Consider the following 24,559-nt stretch of genomic DNA (forward strand, 5'->3'; position numbering starts at 1 on the left):
ACGGAATATTTCTGCTTTTAATGAAGTGAAGCGCAGCAGGTAACGCGTCGCGTCGCGTCGCGTCAGTGTGAGTGTGTTCCACCTCCCTCACAGCAGCTCGAGGCAGTGCACACTACCGAGTGAACACTAACCAGTGCGGATCCAGTCTGACAGAGAAGCGCGGGTTCAGATGGAAGACGAGAGAATAGCGCTGAACACACAGTGAAAGGTAAGAAAACACCAGACCTGCTGTGGTCTTCTAGTAATAATGTGTCTGAGCTGTAGTGAGAGAGGAGGAATAAGTCTAATCAAGATGTTGTGAAACTCTAGTTAAGTTTTTATTACTGCTGTCTTAATGAAACAAACACAATCCTCTCTGTTGTGTGTCTGGAGATAAACACGACGCTCTTTCAGTTTCTTTTGAGTGAACTATTCAGCTTTTAGACTGCCACTGATTGAGTTTATACATATAAACCTTATCTCAGCCGCTGATAAACACCAGAGGAGGAAAAAACTACTCACTTTTCATTAAACACGCTTCAAAATCGTGTCTGCATCGCCTGCTGAATGACTGCTAAAGCCTCAGTCAAGAAAACACGTTCTCACTACATTGTGTCCTCGTTGCAGTTAGGTTACATCACAAGATTGGAAATTACAAACCATGTTTAAAATAAAAATGTATGCAATTTGCATGTTTGAAGTACTGAAAATGTTAGACAAACAATTTGCATTGTACTTCTAAATAGTTTTATTTTTATTATTTATTTTTTACACTAATGAAGTGAGTATTGCTTTTGAACTAACTTAAGTGCAAACAGCCCGTCTTATTGACAAAGGCTATTTACACTAATTCTGCGCACTAAGGTGTGATTGAGTTAGTCAACACTAAAAAGAGAGCAGGTTTAGCATCAGTTTCAGCGGCGCAGACTAAAACACATGCTTTTTTGACTCAATAGACCCGAGTTCGAGTCCGCCTTTTGCCGAACTTTTTTTCTCCCTTTTCAAATCTCATATTGCATCAGAAACGCATTTATTTTCAATAAAAATGAAGGAAATAATCAAAAAGTTAAAAATAAAAGTATCGGGTAAGGGAGGGCTTTATTGTCCTAATAAGGTGGCATCCATTTAATAATTTGAATTAAAACTATAATTTGCACTCAATACGTTATTATTGCGTACTGTTTTATAATTTACTACAATACTGAGGTGCAGATAATTGCCACTATTTGCAATAAGTAGTATAAATAGCATAAAATCTTGCCATTTTAACAGTGTAAATAGAATCCATTGCTATTTACACTTAGTGTAAATAACATATCTTTAAAAAATACTGCTATTTGCACTTGGTGTAAATAGCATCTATCGCTATTTAAACTGAGTGCAAACAGCCACTGCCATTAAAAATGATTTAAATAAATGTTTTAAATAATGCTTACTGAAGCCTCCACTCATCTCAGTGGTCAGCCCCACATGACTTTAGGGTTTTTACCCACAAAATACATTACAAAACATGCCTTGAGGGAGAGTTGTGTCTATAATACTCAAGTCTCTGGAAAAAAGATGATCATAATGATCAAATTCTGTTTTTGACAGTGAAAATCAGTGTAGTGTCACTAGTTGAATCTAGTAGGAATCATAGTTTGGTTTGTCAGAATGAAAACTAAACATTATACTGAGGTGTAACTGTGCAATGTATATATATATATATATATAAGTACAGACATGCATTAATATACTTAAACAAATAGCATAGTTCACCTGAGAATAAACATTCATCATTTACTCGCTCTCATTTCATTTGAAAATGGCAAAAGGCAACTCAAATGTACCTGTGTGACACCATAACAAACTTCATTGACCATCAAACCAGCACAGTTGAGTTTTCATTGACCATAATTGATCAAATTTATGTGTGGTGATCAATGTAAATTAAAGGAATAGTTTCACAAATGAAATTTGCTGAAAATGTGTTTACCCTCAGGCCATCTGAGACGAGGATGAGTTTGTTTGTTCATCAGGTTTGTAGAAATGTGTCTCTGCATCAGTGTCTCAGCAATGGATGCTCTGCAGTGAATGGGTGCCGTCAGAATGAGAGTCCAAACAGCTGATAAAAACATCACAATAATCCACACCACTCCAGTCCAGCAGTTAACATCTGGAGAAGACAAAAGCTGAAACAAATCTAGCATTTGATGGTTTATCTTCAAACTGTTGCTTATGAGTCCACAATTCATAACTCTTCCTCCGGTGAAAAACGTGTTCTGGTCTGAATCAGGAGAGAAATCTGCACAGATCAAGCACCGTTTACAAGACAAAACCGCTCTAAACAAATATGTGGCTGGTTTTTTATGTGAGAGACAACAGGAGATGGACTATTTCACTGGAGGAAGAGTTATTATGGATTATGGCCAGAACCGATGGTTTAAAGTTGAAACGTCTTACTGGCGGATTTATTTTATTTACTTATTTATTTTCCCACTTCTCAAGACATTATTAACTGATGGACTGGAGTGGTGTGGATTATTGTGATGTTTTTATCAGCTGTTTGGACTCTCATTCTGACGGCACCCATTCACTGCAGAGCATCCATTGCTGAGACACTGATGCAGAGACACATTTCTACAAACCTGATGAAGTAACAAACTCATCCTGATCTTCTTATTTTGTTCTCCATAATCATGTCGGTTTGAGCTTTGTTCACTTTATGCCAAAATAGAGCATAAGTTCTGATATTTTGAATTCAGTGTCAGAATAACATTATATTTTATACAGAAGTCATCAAGAACAATACAGTTGATAGTTCCTATTTGATCTGAACTCTGACATTACATTGTAAAGCAGAGAATTAAGGTAATATGTGATTGATGAAGAAAGCAAGTTGCATGCAAATAGAAAGAAAGTCCAGAACTATCAATCCTAGTCTATTACGATATGATTAAAACTGCTTGGCTTTTTCATTCGTTCATACAGCTCCTCGTGCTTCTTGTCTGATTTAGGGTTTATGAGGGGATTGTTCAGGAACTCTGGTCTAAATATAATGAAGTCCACATCAGGCTTGAATCATGGCTTTCCATTGGGTTCCTGTAATAATTCTCACTTACTGCTGAATCACCACACCAAATGGACAGCCCTTGTATTTATGTACCAGTTGAACGTGAACAGCAACCATTCCTGCCTGTGTTAAGGGGTTATTTTCCTCTCAGATGTGCTCAGTTTATCTAGAGATACCGCATAAGTATAATGTGTCACTGCAGAACATTAATGTGTTACAATATTGCATAAAATATATGAGCATAAATTTAGCTGCTTGACTTAATGTGGCATGTATGTGGTATTTCCAGTAACTCTTGAGAGAAGTAGTTGAGAATGATTAAGAGAAAACGCAAAAGTGGTTTCTGAATGATATCATAAGATCATATCTGGGATGATTCAGAGTTTCCTAAACTAGGATTCACATACAAATGAATCATAAAAAGAAAAGTTATAGTAAATAAATCATTTTAAAATGAAAACAATTAAAATAAGGGATGATTATTTTTGTATCAGCCTTCAGTGAGTGAAATAGCTTACTCGTGTATTGTTCCTGTGGCGTTAATGGGCTGTTTTGAATCCGTTGTAAAGGGTTTAGTTTAGTAAGTCACAGGCCTTCAGCTTCATGTGTTTTCCTCCTTTACTCTGGATTCTGAGCTGCTTGTCATATTTTCCGCTCTGTGGTGTAAAATCCTTACAGCTCCCACTTGGCTGATGGGAGACAAACAGCGCTTCAACTTCACTAAGCGCTTTACATTTTTCTTGTGTTTTATTTTTTTTCAAGTAGGTGACTCATATTTCCTGGAGCGTCTTCAGTTGTCTCTTGGTTTATTATGTTTAGTTTTGAAATGCGTGTTTTCTAGGTTCAGTGATTGGTATAGATTTGGTGACTAACTGGTAATGGACAGCCTTTTGGTATTTTTGTCACTGTCTTCAGCTACTCCAGCCACTTTATTTTGCCCTTTATTTTACATTTATGCATTTGGGAGATGTTTTTATTAGGGATGCATCCTTGTAAATAAAGATTGTTTGTGTAGGTTTTGCAAGAAAATACTTTTCATATTTGATTCAGCGTGTTACTTGCTATCTCTTTGTAATTATTTGTTACATATACCAGCAGTTTCTTTATGGAATCCTGTTCCACTGAATAAAAAACAAAACAAAGTAACTGCGACTTTTATTCTCACAATTGCGAGTATATCTCACAATTCAGATTTTATAACCTGCAATTGCAAAAAAATGCGAGATGTACACTTAAAATTGTGAAAGAAAAAAGTCAAAATTACAAATTTATATCAGTTCAGGAAAAAAGACAGAATTGCTAGATTTAAGCTTGCGATTGCAAGAAATAACAGACTTCAATATAACTTTCATAAAATGTTATTTTCTTTCATTTTATTATTATTATTACAGTTTGGCTGTTACTGTAGTGAAATCAATCAATGCACTATTGTTTAGTGGCCTATTGTTTTATAGCCAATGATCAGGGCCCAGTCAAAAGGGGGTGAAAAAAGTGTCAGACAGCAACTTGTGTTTAGTAAATCTGGCTCTGTGTGGTCTGACAGAGTGTTTGCTGGATGGTAATGCAGGTGTTTTGGGGGTGTCCAGAGAACCGGGCCAGTTTGACATCAAGTGGAAAAACAGAAAATTGGATTTCTGAAAGCCATTTGTCTCATTTAGGTGAGACAACAGCATGCCAAGAAGACAAAAGCAGCACTGTCCTTTTGATGACAAATAAAAGCATGGCCTCCAGGCCTGATGTTTGCTAACAGCAGCTTTGTGCCACTTCTCAGGCAATGTGACTGTAACTGTGGCTCTTTGTTCTGTTATACAAGCGATCATGAATTTGTGCAGCCTCCCATATGCCAGCTCACAATGACTGTTGACTGGCTGAATTCGTTTGCATGCCGCTGTCATCCATGTCCTCAGGCTTTGACACGAGTGTGTGAGTAGGTCTGGGATTGGCTCAGGTTTTTGAAGATAGCTGTCTGTCTTAACTGTTTTTGTAACATTAGGTCAGTATTCAGAACTTAGTTCTGGTCCATTTTTGTATAATATTATATTTCTGCTAAGTTACTTCTCAAAACAAAAACAAGTGTCATTTATAATGTTTTCTATGCTCATACTACATTAAAAATGCAAGAACAGCAACAGTTGCAACATGCATCTTTTGTTTGTCTACTCTTCAATAATAAGTGTTTTAAATGAACTGGAGTCTGGTCTGACTCTATATTTTGCTCATCTCACTCTTGACCAGAAAGAGGAAAAATAGTGATATTACAGCTGATTTGGCCATTCCTTTATATTGATTACATATCCAACTGTCTGGTGCACTGTAGACACATTATCAGGTTTTACTGGCACCTGTACGTATTAATCCCAATGAATGACTGAAATATGTTGAGGATTTAGAGGATGACAGATGAGCGCTGCCCTAATCGCAGAGAGCTCCTCTCTGTCTGCTGACTGCATAGGCAGCTTCCTTCTAAGACAGCATCCTAACTGAAATGACTGAATGGAAATGTTCTTATGAGTCTCTATTGACAACAGAGCAGTACCTTATTGTTTTGCCACACACATTTTGCAAAAGCCTATGGTGCCTCAAATGTGATATATGCATATAAATATGTATATATATATTCTAAACTACAGCAGTTCTATACTTATCTATAGTCTTCAGTTGGCTGTGTTAAACCTGTTTTCCTGCAGGTGTTCAGGTGAAAGAAGGACGTTCATTGAAACAAACACCCAAGAATATTTGTAAATGTACAAATGAAAAGTAAGCTGAACCAGTGGAACTTTTGTATTCTAATGCACATTTTAGGTGAACTGCGCTGCGGCATGAACCTGAAATAATTGGAGTATATTTGGACAATTCACATATAAGCAGGGGTGCATATAAGTTCAGTCTGGTTCTCCTGAGAGCACCTGGAGATTTGATTTGGTGCTCGCTGCCCTCACTGTGTGACACATTAAATATAAGTATAACGCAATTTTAATAATAAAAAAGAAAAAATAATTTATTGAGGGAAATGTCGTAGTCAATAGTGAATAAGTGTTCCCTATTATAAAGTTTTACCAAACATTCTTCACACTCAAAAATGGTTCTTTTAAGAACTGATTATAGAAAGGTTCTTGAGTGACGATTCTAAGGGCCTGACGATGGAGGGGGCCTGAAAACCTATTAAAACTCAAATATACATAAAATCATTATTGAGCAGGTTAAAACATGTGTCCTGTGTGACAGTGTCACGTTACACCATAATTCTTGAGTCTCAAACTAATAGTGTATCCTGGATGTTACAACACATCTGTGGTGGAGCCATATGGTGCCATCTGCAAGATTGGAACAACTGCCTTTTGAGACTCAGAGGCCCTGTTTATACACGTGGTTAAGATCATCATCATCATCACAAATGGATGACATTAGGTGTAAACAGGGTCTAAAAATTTACCACTTCCAGAGGTTGTATATGCTCATGTGGTCAAATGTGTTTAAACAGCGACAAAAGACCACCTACTCGAGCGTCATGGGAGGTTGTTTTAAGGAAGCTTATCAACCTCGATCCAAACTTCTCTGTGTGGTGCCCAAACATATATTATGTTCATCTTATTTAATTCTAATCCTTTTTTTTTTCAGTGAATTGCTTTGAGCATTAGGTTTACAGTGAAGTATACTACAGGGTTGGGAACAATGGAGGATTTGATCATTTCATGTACAGAGCATCAACGTATTGGTGCTAGTGGCAACATATGTTGTCATCTGGAAGCTGTCCACACATTAGTGACCTAGTTACATGGTGCAACAACCCTGCAAAGTCCACAATCTCTCAATGTCAACAAGGCAACAAAGATAACCGTTGACTACTGGATATTCCTGCAACTATCTACGGTCAATATGTGGGTGTAGAAGTGCTCAGAAACATCACGTTTTGGGAGTTAACGTTATAGAAAAACTCTCCCAGAATTTAGAAATGCCCTTCTTGATGAGGAAGACTCAATGCCACTTTAAGGGATAGTTCATCCAAACATTTGCTGTTAGATTTAGGGCTGCAACCAACGATTATTTTGATAATCGATTAGTTGGCCGATTATTTTTTCCCGATTAATCGGATAAAAAAAAGCTACATTTTCTTTTTTTTTCTTTTTTTGACAAAAAACTACTTCCACATTCTGCCCAATGTTTTTCAAACAAACGTGCCAACTGAAAACATACAGTGCTTAACAATTTATTAGACCACCTGTCATAATAAAGAGAAAACACACATATTTTAGGGATTTTTCAAAGATTTGTTTAAATCTAAAACTGTTATTTATTTGGCAAGTAACAAACTGAAAAAACTAAATAGTATTTATTCACATAATGAAAAAAATGGCCTCCTGCCTTTCATAAAAGCGTGCATTCTTGCTGACGTTGTTGAGGTACTCTTTGACTGTAATTGGGTATCTGAAAAATCTGTCATAGATTTTTCATTCTTTCATGGATAACAGCAATAATTATATTATAGCATTAGGAATAGCCTACTCTTATTAAAGAGCTTACGCATACTGGAGGACTAACCAATACAGATAGCTATAAAATGATTTTAGTAAACAGCAATACTGTTAGTGTAGAGCAGCAGTGGCACAGACCTTACACAAATTGTTATAATAAATTTAAACATCTCTTCATCAAAAACTAAGATAATAATAAAGAATAAAAACACAAACTCAGTGTTAACCAACAGGTAAGAGTAATGTTCTGCAGGGACACGTGTTCACTTTGATCAGTCACTTACTGTAATTTCTTTATCCTGTAAAAGGCAGCTATGAAGCGTCTGATATTTATATTCAGCATGCTGTTATCCCTTTACAGTTCCTACTCTCATAACATATGTGCACTGCATGTTGACTTGTAAACCTAAATTTAACGTTCAACAACAGATATTTCAGCACAATGAATGTTTTTGTGCTGAATATTGTCTCCCTCTCCGCCGCTCATTCAGTAAAGATTTCAACTTAACACAGACCGTCAGGACAGAACTTTATGCAAAAATGTGTGAATTTGTGACATATACAGATAAGGATATGACTGTAAACTGAAGGTTTTTGCTCTGAGGACTACACATTCCTCACCAATTATGTACAAATTACTTAAATCTGGAAAATGGTTGTATTACATTGATTTATAATTTTTTTTTTATGAAATGTTTACCTTGTAAGACTTGGGCTGCCATTGATCTTCATAAATATCCATTTCTCAATTGTGCATATACATCAGTTTGTTCTATCATCTTTTTCACAACATATTTTAATATTTTACACAGTTACCTTTGCATCAAACATTTTTTGTGTGTGTGTGAAAAAAGGGCTGAAAAAGGATGCAATTAATACATGACTAATTTAAAGATTTGTTAATTAATGCAAAAGAGATCGTAAAAATACATGTGCTAGACAGATAATTTATGCAACAGATCTTTCACAAAAAGATACATATTAATAAAACACACAGGTAATGCAAACACCGATCTTTTAATTAAGGCCAACCTTCCATATTATGTTAAATTGTACAGTTACAGTTATAAATTGTTATGAAAAAGTTCATATAAATACATGCAGAAATCTCGTTTGACAATCGCAGACCTTACGATCTTATACTTAGCAGTCAGAACAAAATCAACTCTCTGAAGATGTACAGTATTGCAGGTTTGAATGATTTGTGTTTGAATGGATCCCTGAAATCCCATCTGAAAGTGAGTTTTGATCGAGTAACTTGTAGATCTGTGCTACTCGAGCCGCGGACCGTTTCAGATGATTCAGTCCATTTCAGTGAACTGGTTCAACTAGTTTACCAAAAAGAATTGGTTCAAAAGAGTGATTCGTTCGCAAACCAGACATCACTCCGGACTGTTTGCCTGAGGTTCTGGATCGCAGGCAATAATGTTGTAAATAATGTTCAGTTTCTTGCACAGACTAATTATTCTCCAGGTCACATACAGTATAAAGATGTTGACTGTCTCAATGCCTCTCTCGTCAGAGTTCAGAGACCCCTGCTGTCACCCAGCCTGCGCCATCGGCTACAATGAGTGCCAAATCGGCCCTCAACAAGGCGGTCTTTATTCCGAACGATGAGAGGCTGATGGCAGCCGTACAGGTGAAGAGGAGGACGAAGAAAAAGATCCCGTTTTTAGCTACTGGAGGCCCTGGTGACTACACCACATTCATTTGCTTATCAGGTAACATCTTACTGCATCTCATTAGTGCTGTTTCACCATTACTGCTGCTCTTGTTAAGGGTCACTGATTTGATCAAACTCCCAGCACTAACTAACCTCTCCAACAACAGGCATGAATAATTCTTAAAATCATGTTTATATATAATTGGTACTTGATGCTTAAATTTAGGGTTGCATGGGGATTTTAGTATAATTGAGATATTTTGAATTAGATTTGTATTTACATTTTCTGTCATTATTTTAGTTCTAGTTTTAGTTATTTTGTTGTGTTGTGTTTTTAATTTTTATTTTTGTTATATAGTTTTATATAGTTTTAATTTTTATTATACAGTTTTAGTCATTTTAGTACATCAGGTTAAACTAAATGAAAATGAGAAATCTTGCTTTGGCAACTGGACTGTGTTTTTTTATATGCATTTTATTCCATCTTAGTTTCTCCAGTCTCAAGTATTTTCATTTTATTATAAGTATAATATTAAGAGCTTTTTTATTATACATTTTATTTTATTATTTTTTTATGGATTTGGTTATAACCCTATGCACAGTTCGGAAAAGAATATCTAATAAAAATGTGCTGCGAAAAAAACAACAAAACAGTTTGTGCTTGTTTGTAGGGTTGCACAATTTGGCCAAAACAAATGTATGATCATATATTTAATGTGATGATAAATTATGATGATGATGATTATTATTATTATTATTATTATTAAAAATAGAAATTACTAAATAAAAACAAAGCAAGTAATATAGACAAAGCTTGTAATATTTCACTGTAAAATAAAAAAAGGGTATTTAAAATATATTTCTTGTATAAAATATAAGAAATATAAGAAATCACAAGAAATACCAAACAAATTTTTTTTTCATATATAAAATATATATATATATATATATATATATATTTTTTTTTTTTTTTACATTGCAACTGTACAATTACTATACTAATATTTATGCTGTTAATTTCTTTTTTAATTTGTTGATTTGTTGATAAGGGCTTCTTATTGCAAGTTTGGGAAGATGGTTGGTTCACGTTGAGTTCCGATTGCATATTAAAGTGACTCACACTCAGAAGCAGATGCAGAGATGGACATTACTCATCCATAAGCATTGGTTATAGTTGTAAGTCAGTTTTCTTTAGTAGGCGGTTCTTGTCTAGAATGAGCTGCTGAATGGACCAGACTTTACGGCTATAGTCAGAAGTGTGGTTCTGTGTGACTTCAGAAGTATTTATACCGTCTGCGATCTGCCTGCTTGTGATTGATAACACCTGTGTTCCTGAACTCTCTGTGATCAACATGAGGAAACCACTGCTCTCCAAAAACTATTACTACGATGAGTGTGAGTCGAGTGGAGGCGTTTCCTCCCCACCGGTGCCAACACACAGTCTCCTTCCAACTGTGAATCATGGTGAGGAATAGATGTTGTTGGTGTGTTGAGCGCCTCAGGGCCTCGACTGCGCGCCGTCACTGAGGACTAATGAATTCCAAACTCTGCAGAAAGTGTGTGTGTTTCTGTGAACTCCAATTCAAAGGAAGTTGAGTAAGTCCTGAGCTCACTACCAATGAAATATAACACTGTTATTGGGTGAAGGCAAGGGAACGAGAGATATCACTATTGGCAAAATGATCAATATAGTGAAAGACATTCAACAAATGTTCAATAAATTGAATTTATTAATAATAATCAGAATGAACAATAGTAATATAGTTAAATGTTTTTTCCAAAGTTGTAAATAAAGATTGTGTAGGTTTTGCAAGAAAATACTTTTCATATTTGATTCAGCGTGTTACTTGCTATCTCTTTGTAATTATTTGTTAAATATACTAGCAGTTTCTTTATGGAATCCTGTTCCACTGAATAAAAAACAAAACAAAGTAACTGCGACTTTTATTCTCACAATTCAGATTTTATAACCTGCAATTGCAAGTTCATGCAATTCTGAGAAAATAAAATAAAAAAGTCAAAAATGCGAGATGTACACTTAAAATTAGAATCAAAATTAGAGTTTATATCAGTTCAGGAAAAAAGAGAATTGCTAGATTTAAGCTTGCAAGAAATAACAGACTTCCATATAACTTTCATAAAATGTTATTTTCTTTCATTTTTGATTATTATTATTACAGTTTGGCTGTTACCGTAGCGAAATGACTGATCTAAAATATGGCAAACCCTCATTACTGGCCAATCCTATTAAAACAGCACTTCTGTACTACTATAGAAGAACATGAACATGTGAACCAGTCCACATTTTCTTAGACGGGCTGAGAACATCAATCATACACAGTTAAATAAAATTATCACAAGCTTTGGAGTGCGTCATTTTCTCTCGTTTCAGATGGTGCTTAAGATCCAGTGACAGTTTCTTGACTTCCTTTTCTAAGCTGATTTTGTTTAGAGATAACAGAGTTGTTCAACCAGTCACATTTTCTACATCGTCGTCTACAGAAAGCCTTTAGGGCAACTATGGGTATTGCTAGTATTTAAGAAGAAAAGACCATTTTAATTGGCAGAATGAGTTCCACTTTCATTTAGGATCAGCTGCTTGTGAATGGTTATTTGGTTTCAAATAACCAGGGGTTTTCTAGTTTTGTCTGGACCACACTAGAATGATAAACATCTCCACAAATACTGTGTGAAATCAGCTGCCGCCATCACATGAGTTTGGCTTTATCATCCGATATTCTCGTGTCTCCAGGAGGAAGTGCTGCTTTGTCAGAGTTTCTGAGAGTCGTGTGGCTCTTCACCACATTCACAACACGTCTGTCATCAGCTCTCGCTCACTGTATCTGTGTTTCTGTCAGTTTTCTTTGTAATCTGTGACCCTAAACCTATTGATTATTGCTTATAATTTTTATGTAAATGCATTTTTAATGTTATATAATTATAAACAAATTTTACACTTTTCTTTCCATTTGAAATAATTTTTTATTTACTTTTTTATATATATATATTTGCTGTAAGATTATATTAATCTAAAATTTAGAGCTTTATTCCCTATGGACAAAAGTATTGGCACCCCCTTCTAATGAACATGTTTGACTACTTTAGTAATTTCTATGAGTACAAATCATAATGTTTAAGCATATAATGATATTTTCTAGAGAATTGTGTGCTTCTAATTTTATAGCAACAGTTTGGACAGAACCTATGCTATCAAATTCCCAAATGTACTGCAGTCAAGGATTAAAAAAAAGAAAATTTAAAAATGCAAGTAAAAATGCATTTTTTTTTTCACTCTTGTTTCCAAATTCTACGTTTCCAAATGTTGCGGTTAGAATTTGATGTAAATCAGGGCGGGCTCAAGCGTCATCATTGGTCCACTAGTTCTAGATTGACAGCTCCTCCTCTAGCCAATCAGTCGAAGAGGGGCGGTGACGTCACTCCAATGCGCCTCATTAGCTGCCGATGCTGTGTTCTGTTCACTTGTACAGGTGAAAATGGATAAGTGTCAGCTGGGGTAACATCTTTCCCTACAGGACACCGTTATATGTGTCTGTCTGTCACTGCTGTATGCCTACCTGGTGATCCGTTGCGGTTATATTCACCTATATGTATTCGCCTATGGGCACATCACGAAAGGGAGCAGCCACTATATGCAAAGTCACTTTAATATGTGCCTGGCTCACCTATACCTGACTGATAAGTCTTGTTATGGTTTTTACTGTTAGGAGAGAATAATATATGACCCTGGAGCACAAAACCAGTCTTAAGTCGCTGGGGTATATTTGCAGCAATAGCCAAAAATGCATTGTATGGGTCAAAATTATAGATATTTCTTTTATGCCAAAAATCATTAGGATATTAGGTAAAAATCATGTTCCATAAAGATATTTTGTAAATTTCCTATCATAAATATATCAAAACTTCATTTTTGATTAGTAATATGTATTGCTAAGAACTTCATTTGGACAAATTTAAAGGTGATTTTCTCAATATTTAGATTTTTTTGCACCCTCAGATTGCAGATTTTCAAATAGTTGTATCTTTTTTGAGTGAGTTTAATATTGTAACTATTTTCTCATTTTGCTCTCGTTTCGACGAAGAGTCCAAAGCCACAGCAGAACAATGTCTTCTATGAGCAGCACACATAGCCTTTGTATTGAATGATTCACTTTATTCCTCACTGAACGAATCAGCCATTTGTATGATTTATTTAATGTCTTACTCTAAAGATAGTATGAAGATAGCTATAATAGCTATGTAAAATAAATACAATATACAAATGAATAATTGTGTATATCAAATCCACCTGGCCTCTGTAACTCTCTCCTCTGTAACACTGTAGCCGTCAAATCTAGCCTAGTCAATACAAAAACATTACATTCATTCAAAATTAATTGACCAATTTACCCATTTAATGTTACCGGATCGCCAGGTAGGCATACAGCAGTGACAGACAGACAGATATAATGGTGTCCTGTAGGGAAAGATGTTACCCCGGCTGACACTTATCCATTTTTCACCTGTACAAGTGAACAGAACACAGCATCGGCAGCTAATGAGGCGCACTGGAGTGACGTCACCGCCCCTCTATATTTGGTGGGAATTTGATCCCATGAGGACCCTTTTCTATTCTAACATGACAATGCCTCTGTGTATTATATTCTACAGCAACGAGGTGATAAAATCTCTAACTTGTCTATAACTTGGCAAATGACCATGGAATAAGTGGGATAATCAACGGCCAGCCGTGCATTAAAGGAGCGCGTTGGGCCATGCATTAAAATCCTTTAATGCATGGCTAGCCATGATTATCCCTTACATAATATATTAAAATAATATGGTAAGACACACACTAGTTTGCAATATCAAGCAGCAAAACAAGCTGTTTTGTACAGCTAAAAATAGCTGGACACAGATGAGACCGGAAGCCAGACACATTAAATTTACAAATGACCATGCCCGCTCTTACGAGAAAAATAAGGTGGATAAGGCAAGGTTCGAAAAGAAATGATTGATTCAGTCAGTGTGGAAGAACTTGACACTGTGGCAACAAAGATGGAAACATAATTCATGTATTTAAAAATTGTATTTCCATCTCTGTTGCAACAGTTTTGGATGTGTCATTGGTGTTTGGTGATGAGCTTTCGGCTCAAGGTCTGCATATAAAGTCACACCAGAGAGTTCAGCTGGGATCAGGACTTGGCTTTCTGCAGATCAGTCAAGTTCTTCCACACTGACTCAATCAGTCATGTCTTTTTGAACCGTGTCTTATACACAGAGACACTGTCATGTTAGAATAGAAAAGGGTTCTGTCCAAACTGTTGCTATAAAATTAGAAGCACACAATTCCCTAGAATATCATTATATGCTTAAACATTAAGATTTGTACTCATAGAAATTACTAAAGTAGTCAAACTTGTTCATTAGAAGGGGGTGCCAATACTTTTGTCCATATAGTGTATCTTGCTAAATTTAGAATACTTTTGACTTTATATCTTATGTTGTAACTTTTCTTAAAGGTGCAAGCGATTCTTCAGTTAATGTCTCAGAATGACCTGAAATCAGAATTATGGCTCCATTTCTTATAATACCAAGCAGTAATTGTCAGAATTGTCTTCACCAAATGTTTACTTGGGATAGAGGGCAGATAAGAAGACAAACGTGTCGTTGTCCTGCAGGCATTCAGGAATGTTGGCATGTCTGGTATGAATGTACGTGGTGTTTTGTCTTGATTTCTTGGATCCGTGCTTCACATACTTCTCAAACCAGCTTTCAAAATGCAAGCTCCATTAAAGAGGAAGACCTGGTGTATCCTTAAGCTAACTGTCTTTAGAAGTCTATTTTTGGAAAATGTTTTGACCTATGGATCTTTAGTCTGGTATGTGAATTGCGGTAGTGCGTTCATAATTGTCCTGTTTGCGTGACATTTAAAAAAAAAAAAAGTAATAAGCTTCACTTATCACGTATACAAGCCAAGTTAACAAGGAAACAGCAAGGGGTTTCTGGTAAAACTGGGAGGCATCACAAGAGAATATCGAGGGATGGTGTCAATATAATTTTGGTAATACAGTACCATATTTTCTGAAAAAAAACAGGTTGCCTGGTTAAGAGAGAAAATGCCTGTGTATAAGTTACATTTTTATTATTACATTTAGAAATGATGTAAAATACTGGTATTTAAAATGTTATAAAACCTATAAACGTGTATTGTACTTTGGCACATGTCCCTTTATTCCAGAAAATATGGTAAATGATCCTTTTTGTTTCAGCCTTACAGCTGTTGTTTTGGCACATGTTCAGTTTTGTCTTTGTTCTGATGTTTCCCAGTATTGTTCATACCTTCCCTGCTTTGTCCTTCATTATTTCTTCTTGCATCTGAAATGTTTCCCTATGTGATCTTTGTCAGTATGACCCAAGTTACAAGAGCTTGATGCTGACTGGAAACATTTCTAAGAGATGAAAATATGCAATTACTAGTATTTGTGTTGCAGATTTGAGTTTAATGGTAGATTTCATAGACGCTTTTCATCGTGACACCAGAGTGAGATTATCTCATGCATCTGGTGTTATAATGTCACAATAATTGGTGAAAAGAAAGCTCTCAGATGAAGCACACACTCCAACACCTTCACTGTTCCTTATATAACACCGACGTAATACTCCAGATCTTTCTCAGTGGATTGTTTCCTATCGATCTGTGAAACATCCAGTCATTCCTGAGCAAGTGCAACTGTCTCTCCGCCTATAGTCAGGATAAACTAATTGCTATTGCTATCTTTGAGCAGTTTGAATAGTATAGTTCAGTGCAGCAAATATCAGTGTTGTTAAGTTGTGAGTGTATTGATTTGCTTATTTTTGATTGTGTTTGATCGAGTGACGATAGAATATTGTTTATCTCTGAAGTTCATATGCAAATAAGCCGATCGTTAAAATAATATAATTAACCTGAGTTCATAAACATGGTATGAAACTCTAAATGTTCAGGTTAATAGTCAGTACTATGCTGCAAATTGCAATTTGATGAGTCTACTAAGTAATAAATAATTCTACAATTGAACAATGCTGTATAAACATAGATACAAAGAATCGGAATGACAGCAGATAATAATCCTTTTATTATTAATCCTAATAATAATCCTCTTAACCTTAAGCTTGGCTATCAATTTTTGTTAACCTGTTTTGTGCATTCAGTAACTGAAATTAAGAAAAAAATTCCACGGTGATTCTTTGTTGATGTTACATATTACACAACTGTGTGGAAACAAGAATGAGCTGCATAATTCACATAGCAGAAACTGTGCTTCATGATTGACGTTTGTGTTAATTGTACTAATAAATTGTCCACAGGCAGCTGGACACACACACACACACACACACACACACACACTCACACACTCCGCAGGAGCAGTGAGGTTTAGACATCTGCCCACCAGGACCATGAAACTGACATATGCTGCAATTCCACTTCACACCTCACTGCTAAATGACAAAGGCCAGCTCTCTTACACTTGTACAGTAATTATGACTACAAGTCAATTCAAATATTAATTGCAATTAATCTCATCTTTCTGTAGTTACTGTAATAGATGTGTTCATTCAGGTCTTTTTAAAGGGGACATAACACACACATCTCATGGTAATCTTGAGTAGCCTACCTATAGAGTAGTATTGCATCCTTCATATCTCCAAAAAGTCTTTAGTTTTATCATATTTAAAAAAGAAAAATACAGCTATACGATTCTCTCCAAAAAAAGCCAAGCTCCGTGGGCGGAGCTAAAGAACTCTCCGAAGCTTGTATGAACCCGGAAGTAAGATTTTTGGCACAGAAATACTTTATACGTCCAATTTGTTTTTTGAAACTTTGTCCATGCTTAGCATGAGAAGAGACCAACTGTTTAACAGTGTAAACAACTGAATGCATGAAACAGCACTGTACCCCCTTTAAGGAAAGAATCTGAAATTCCAGTGGACGATTATAACAGTGCATCTATGAATGAATGAATGATGCATTTATATAGCGCCTTATTGCTGTACACCCAAAGCGCTTTACAATCATGTGGGGGGTCTCTCTACTGTAAATGCACTGAATGGAGCAGTGCACTTTATTCAGCAGATGTAGGTAATGACACTAAAATAAGTGCTTTTACACATATATGCTGTTCAGAAGTTTGGGATCATTAAGATTTTGAATGTGTTTTGTTGTTGTTTTACAGAAAAAAAAAGTAAAATTGTGAAATATTATTGCAATTTAAAATAACAGGGTCTTTCAAGGGTACTTGTGATCTTACAAGGGTAAATGAGAAACTTGTTTTATTAAGTTTTATATAGTATTTTATTTACTCTTTACTTCAAAAACTACATCCAAAAAGTGTAATATTTGATGTACTTGAGGTCTTGAGATGTGGGTGAAGAGAGAGAGGGCAAACATTTAGCATTTTAGATCCGCATTGCCATCTAATCAGCCAATATTGTCTTAAATAGCCTGCATAGCACTTCATCTTTTATAACATGAGATCTTGATTTTTGTAAAATGTTGCAACAAGATGTTTTTTTTATTGATTTTATTTTTATTGTAAAAAATTACAGTTTTGGACATATAAGATAATAAAAAATACAAAAAATACCTTAAAGTAACTACAAGTGAGCATGTAAAGCAAATTATTTTAATTATTATAAAATGTATAATAAATAAGTTAAGACATTCTGTGTGGAGCATGCCTCCGATCCGCAAAATGTTCTCACCTTTTTCCCTCTTACTGTTTGCATCTCTGTATAATGTAACAATATACACTACCGTTCAGAAGTATGGAGTCAGTATTTTTTTTTTTTTTAAGATATTAATACTTTTATTCAGCAAGGATGTGTAAAGTGATACTTACATTTTTAGAAAAAAATTATATTTTAATTAAATGCTGTTCTTTTTATTCTATTCTATTAACTTTTTATTCATCAGAGTATCCTGAAAAAAGTATAACAGGTCCAAAAAATAAGCAGCACAACTGTTTCCAACATTGATAATAAATGCGTATCACATCAACATATTAGAATGATTTCTGAAGGATCATGTGACACTGAAGACTGGAGTAATAATGCTGAAAATTCAGCTTTATTCACAGCAATTAATTACATTTTAACATATATAGAAAACGGTTATTTTAAATTGTATTAATATTGCACAATATTATTGTATTTTTAATCAAATAAATGCAGCCTTGGGAAGCAGAAGAGACCTTTCTTTAAAAAAAATAATAATATATATATATTTAAAAGTACCATTGAATTTTTGAAAATTAACTCCAACATTACAGGTTTTGCATTAATTTTCAATTAACAAAGTATACTTAGCTGCTGTAATAGTCCAATGCAAAGACTCTGTCTTGGTGGCATGGTCAGACTGACCCGGAGCAGATTAAATAAAGTCAGTCCGTCTCTGATCGGCCGTCATGCGTGTCAGTTGCCGGAGCAGCAGGACGGTTTGTGTTCCTGCGGCCTGCTGTTCACTCAGAGCACGTCGAAAGGTTAGATGGGATTTAGACAGACGTTTCTCTCTGAGAGCTCCTGCAGGACGTCACAGGCTTCATCCGATGCTTGGGTCCTGGTGGGGGACATACCTGCGTGCGACTGAAGTCTCTGTCAGCTTGATTTGTCAGACAAAGATTTGAATTGATCACTTTTAGTGAAATAAAAGGACTCCAGCATGCATCTGTCCTTTATGAATAGTTGAGTTGTTAGGGCACAGTGAATATCACTCCAGTTCTAGTTGTTTATGAGTAATGATGGAAGGCAATGGTCTTGCTTTGTTTTGCAGTATTTTTGCAATATTTTTTCATGCAAGGAAAGGCTTGTTGGAGTACAAGAAAAATTAACTGAAATAAAATATTTTAAATATTGACACTTTACCTGAAGCTTGTCTTTTTAATGCATACTCCTTTAAATAGATATCTATAAATGTACATTGGTGCATTATATCTTTTTATACATAATTGTAAACAATATTAAAATGCATTATCATATTTGCACATTCCTGTTTACACTGCATTTGGTGGTTTGAAATGTTTGAATGCATTATACTTTCTAAAGCTGTAGCAGTGAATAGATATTTTAATGTATTAAGACTGTTACTACAGTGATTCATTCAAGGCATAATTAATGCATAAAAAACACTTCTATAAAGTACTATACAGGCTTTGAATAAAGTGCTGCCAAAAACTTACTTCAGCTTGACTTTTTTTTATTGTTTAACTTACTATAGTAACAAAATAAAACTGAAATAAATATTAATAAAAACTACATACACATAATAAAAAAAAAAAAAATAATTAAATTAAAAAAGTTTACTTAAATTTCAATCAAAAAATTTATTGAAAACTAATAAAAAAATATTAGTACTGTCAAACAATTAATCTCGATTAATCGCATCCAAATTAAAAGTTTGTTTACGTAATGTGTGTGTGTACTGTGTATATTTATTATGTAAATATAAATACACACACATGTATACATTTAAGAAAAATAAGTTGTTTTTATCTTAAATATATGTATATATAATATAAATTATATGAATATAAATATATACATGTAATTTTTTTCTAAATGTATACTGTATGTGTGTGCATTTATTTATATATATAATATACACAGTACGCACATATATTATGTAAACAAACTTTTATTTTGGATGTGATTAATCGAGATTTAATAGTTTAAAATTAATTAAATTAAAAATGAATTCAAAATATGAATACATTTTAATTGTATTTCAATTATATAAAAATATCACTTTGAGTGCAAGTTTGTGGTTTCCCTCTCTGCTCCCTTATTGTTTTCTGTCTTTCTCCTTGACTGCACTTTTAAAATGGTGCAAGAAACATGAAAATTAATTCTTTGAGGGCTACAAAAGTGTAAAAAATATAGTTGTGGGCTTAAAAACAGCAGGAGGAGATGCAGGGGTGTAGCCATCAGGTTGTTTTTTAATAAGTCTCTTCTGCTCACCAAGCCTGCATTTATTTAATCCAAAATACAGTTTTACTGTACAACTGCTTTCTATTTGAATATATTGGAAAACATCATTTATTTCTGTGATCTGCAGCTGTATTTTCATCATCATTACTCCAGGCTTCAGAGTCACATGATCTTCAGAAATCAGTCTAAAATACTGATTTACTGCTCAAGAAACATTTAATTATTATTATTTAAAACAGTCGAGTAATTTTTCTCAGGATTCTTTGAATAGAAAGATCAGCATTTATCTGAAATAAACAGCTTTTGTAACATCATACACTATATACCATTCAAAAGTGTGGAGTCGGTATGATTATTTTATTTATTTTGGAAAAGAAATGATAGAAATTAATAGCTTTATTTAGCAAGGATGGTTTAAATTGATCAAAAGTGATGATAAAGACATTTATAATGTTACAAAAGATTTCTATTTCAGATAAATGCTGTTCTTCTGGACTTTCTATTCATCAAAGAAACCTGGAAAAAGAAAATTATACTCCGCTGTCTTCAACATCATCATCATCATAAATGTTTTTTTTGTTTTTTTTAGCAGCAAATCTGAATATTAGAATGATTTCTGAAAGATCGTGTGACTGGAGAAATTTACATTTTAAAATATATTCAAATAGAAAAGTTATTTTAAACAGTGAAAATATTTATTTGCTGTAGGCCTACTTTGGATCGAATAAATCCAGGCTTTCTGAGCAGAAGAGACTTCTTTAAAAACATCATCTTAAACAAAATCTTAATGTTCAAAAACTTTTGACTGGTAGTGTATAGGCAACTTTAATTGTTTCTCTTATTTCTAGCTTTTAATTGGCTTAGAAATCAGATACACTGCTGGACAATAACCAATAATAATGATTTGTTTATTTACTACAAACTCTTTTTTTGTCCCATGAGGCAGAATAGTCTCTATGTCAATTAGCACTGCATTGTTCATATACTTGATTTATTACCTGGAGATGACTTGAAAAACACAAATAAACCATATATCCGGCTTCGAGTCTGAATGAAACACACACTGCATGTAATGAGCGTTTAGCGCTCCGTGATGTTCATCTCGCCTTATTCTGGGTCCGAATAAAACATCAGGTCATGCAACAGACTAACCTTTCTCTTTGAATTTAAATTAGATTTATTCACACCGGCTCTTGAAAACCTTTATGCCAACACACTGCCCGAAAAAGTGCGGAGGACGAATTTACGTGATATTAAAAGTGGGGGGACACGTCCCCCGCGTAATCTACACCCCTGAGGAGATGTGAGGTTCTCAGGTTGGTTGGATTTGGTTTCCTTTCTGAATCAGATGCAAAGGCTCTGCCTCCCGTCTCACCATTAAAGTAAAAGCCAAACTCGTGTTATGAAATGGCTGGCTGTGAAAGCGTGTTAACTCAGCGGTCTGAGCAAAGGAGCTGTTGGTCTGTGGATTTAAAGGAATGATTAGAATGCAGGGCATGTTATCATCATGCCAAATATCTGTACACACACACCAACCTGACAGACAGAAAACAGATCTTTGTCAGATCTAATGTTATATATTATTTTCTGAATAACACTACACTTTTGCACATCCTTCATAATAGTTGATTTGCTTAAAAGATCATTAATCAAATAGTTAATAACAGAACTACAATTTGTAATAAAAATTTGAGCATTTCACATCTTTATGCATGTCATATAGTTTCAGAACTACAGTTTTTCAGATATTTCAGACCAAATGAGCAAACCAAAAGAGGAGACGGCCCATTTAGGTGTGGAAAGCATATTAAATCCAAGTAAAGTGTCTACTTTAATGTCAAAATATGGGTGAAATTATGTCCCACTGTCATTCACTGTAACAGATCATCTGTACCTATTAAAATAGAAAAAAAGTGATCATACTACATTATTATATTTTGAATGGTTGATGACAAATGGGTTGTGGTAGTGGTTTGAAGGATAGTGGCAAAAATGGGTAAAAATGTAAAATTAATGATTTTAAAATGAATGAATTAGTATTTTGGTGGCTGCAATGACCCTTAAAGTGTGTCTTTTAATAATTGCCTGACAAGATATTTTAGTGAACTATTGTAACTATTGTTGACAATTGTTGTGTTGTGGAGAAGCACTGAAGAAATAAGCAAACATTTGCTGATCTTTTAGTCATCCAGATGTTATAACTAATAACTATTTCACAGAATAAAGGTCACTGCACGGAGTCCGAAATTTTCATCCGAAATTTTTGCAGGTTAAAAAATAAATACAACCTTACATGCGTCACGTTTGCACATTGCCTCCAAAACTTTCAGTCGTCAAGAAAAATTCGGATCAGGTTCGATTTTCTGCGTTTTTGCATCCGTAGCATGTATTTTGATAGGAAAGGATGGGGAATATGGAAAAACGCATGCAACTCTGTGTGCAATGACCTTTACTCTAAAACAAATTACAGTATACAGTGTCTGAGGAATTTGTGGGTAAACCTGAACAACATTTTCAGTTCTTGCAATTAAGGTTTTTACATTATTATTATTTTCTTGCAAAAGCAAGGTATCTTCTAAGCAAAGAACTCAACACAACAAAAACTTCAAACTCAATGTACAATGTGCATGAGACTGAAGCACATGATTTCAGACCTTTGAGCATTTATAATGCATTTGTCTCCAACAAAATTGCAATATTTATTTCATGAAATGGACTAACAGTGATAACAGTGTGTATATTAGGGCCGTGTATTGGCAAGAATCTGGCGATACGTATCACGATACAGGGGTTGCGATACGATATATTGCGATACTGCAAGCAAGGCGATATATTGGGATATTTCTCATTTTAGGAATAGGATATATATTTTTTAGGAAAGCTGTCATTAAGAACACACCACCATATGCAAACCTTAGCAAAAAATAAATAAAAATAGTTTAACCAGAACACACTGGGATCTGCATTTGCAATAATCAGTCCCTGTAACATTCAGCATGATTGAAGCACTTTTTGTGCAGTACGAGTAAAGGGGGAAATATTCAAGTGTTTGCATGATTCTTTAGTTAAATGTATAAAATGTATCTTATAAAAAGATAAATATATTTATAGACTCTACTTTAAAGTTTCACAGTTTAATTTTATAATTGTGACATACCATAACATTTGATCGGAACAAAAAAAATGGCATCTGCTTAATATCAATGAAAAATAAAGTGCTTGCAGGATTCCTAAAGAAAGCAAAACAATTGTAAAACAATCAAATAAATACATATATTAAACATTCTCAGAACTTTTCAACTTGATTTCACAGGTTTTTCAGTTTGTATTTATGTTTTTTCCCCGCGCAAAGGCTCTTCAACACGGGACGCGGCAAGCGGCAGAACGGAGGTTGCGCTCGCGCCACGGTCCCGGGACGGACATTACCACAAAAGCCCAAATGGTGCTACACTTCCGGCTTGTACATCGAAACGAGAACTGGAACAATTCTTTCATCCTCCATTACTGGCAGCGAACTATATTAACGCTAACATTAGTGGAGTGCCCTGATGCTAGTGTTTCCTGTTACGGTTTAAGTTCAGAGATGAAGACTAGCGGTCGGGATATGAACTCAAAACGAAACTGCCATGAATCTTGTATGATTTAAAAAAAAAAAAAAATTATATCGATATTCCATTTTGGAGAATCGATACAGTTTCGCCAAACAAAATATTGCGATACTCATGTGTATCGATATTTTCTTACACCCCTAGTGTATATATATCTGTAGTACCTGCTCAAGGGTTTGGCACAGAATCAGCTCAGCAGTGTTGTGCGAGTTAGGAAGTTAAAGGCTTATCAAGTATTTCAGGGCTTTTGTTTCCCCGGACAGGAAGGAGGACATAGGAACAGTGATGTCAGGATAATTCACTGCTGCACAGCGTTGTCCTTTTGGGCTTTTTTTCCTTCTCATCCTCCTGAATTTGTCCCTTGTCCAAGATTTCTGTGTCGTGAAGCTTATCGACAAGCTCTTTTGTGCAGCTTACCTGAACAGACTCTATGCTGAAGCGTTTCTGGCTTTAATTAAGGCTGTCCTCAGAGAGCAGCAGAGGAACTAACCTGGAGTTCACCTTCCTGTCTGAGTGAACCACGTGCTGGCTCTGTGCGGTCTTCCCGTGGACCTTCATGTTGTGATTAATGGATAAAATCATGTATGTTACATTCTCTTTAAAAATGGGGGATAAAGGGAAGTGGTGTGTGGCCAAGTATGGTGACCCATACTCAGAATTTGTTCTCTGCATTTAACCCATCCAAGTACACACACAGTAGTGAACATACACCCGGAGCGCCCGGGGAGCAGTTGGGGGTTCAGTGCCTTGCTCAAGGGTCTCACCTCAGTCGTGGTATTGAGGATGGAGACAGTGTTGTTTATTCACTCCCCCCACCTACAAT

At 35.0% G+C, this 24,559-nt stretch overlaps 1 protein-coding gene across 1 annotated transcript in view; it reads left to right on the forward strand.

Moving 5' to 3' along the window:
* Positions 1 to 37: 37 nt before the first annotated feature.
* The window catches only part of stxbp6 (syntaxin binding protein 6 (amisyn)), a 38,447-nt gene continuing 13,925 nt past the window's right edge, over positions 38 to 24,559 (forward strand). Inside the window, exons 1-2 of the mRNA XM_079386607.1 lie at positions 38 to 208; positions 9,026 to 9,224. Of these exons, the coding sequence (XP_079242733.1) occupies positions 9,071 to 9,224 (154 nt within the window). The 5' untranslated portion in view covers positions 38 to 208; positions 9,026 to 9,070. The remainder of the gene's footprint in view (positions 209 to 9,025; positions 9,225 to 24,559) is intronic.

Source organism: Barbus barbus, assembly GCF_936440315.1.
Source record: "Barbus barbus genome assembly, chromosome: 30".
Classification (NCBI taxonomy): Eukaryota; Metazoa; Chordata; class Actinopteri; order Cypriniformes; family Cyprinidae; genus Barbus; species Barbus barbus.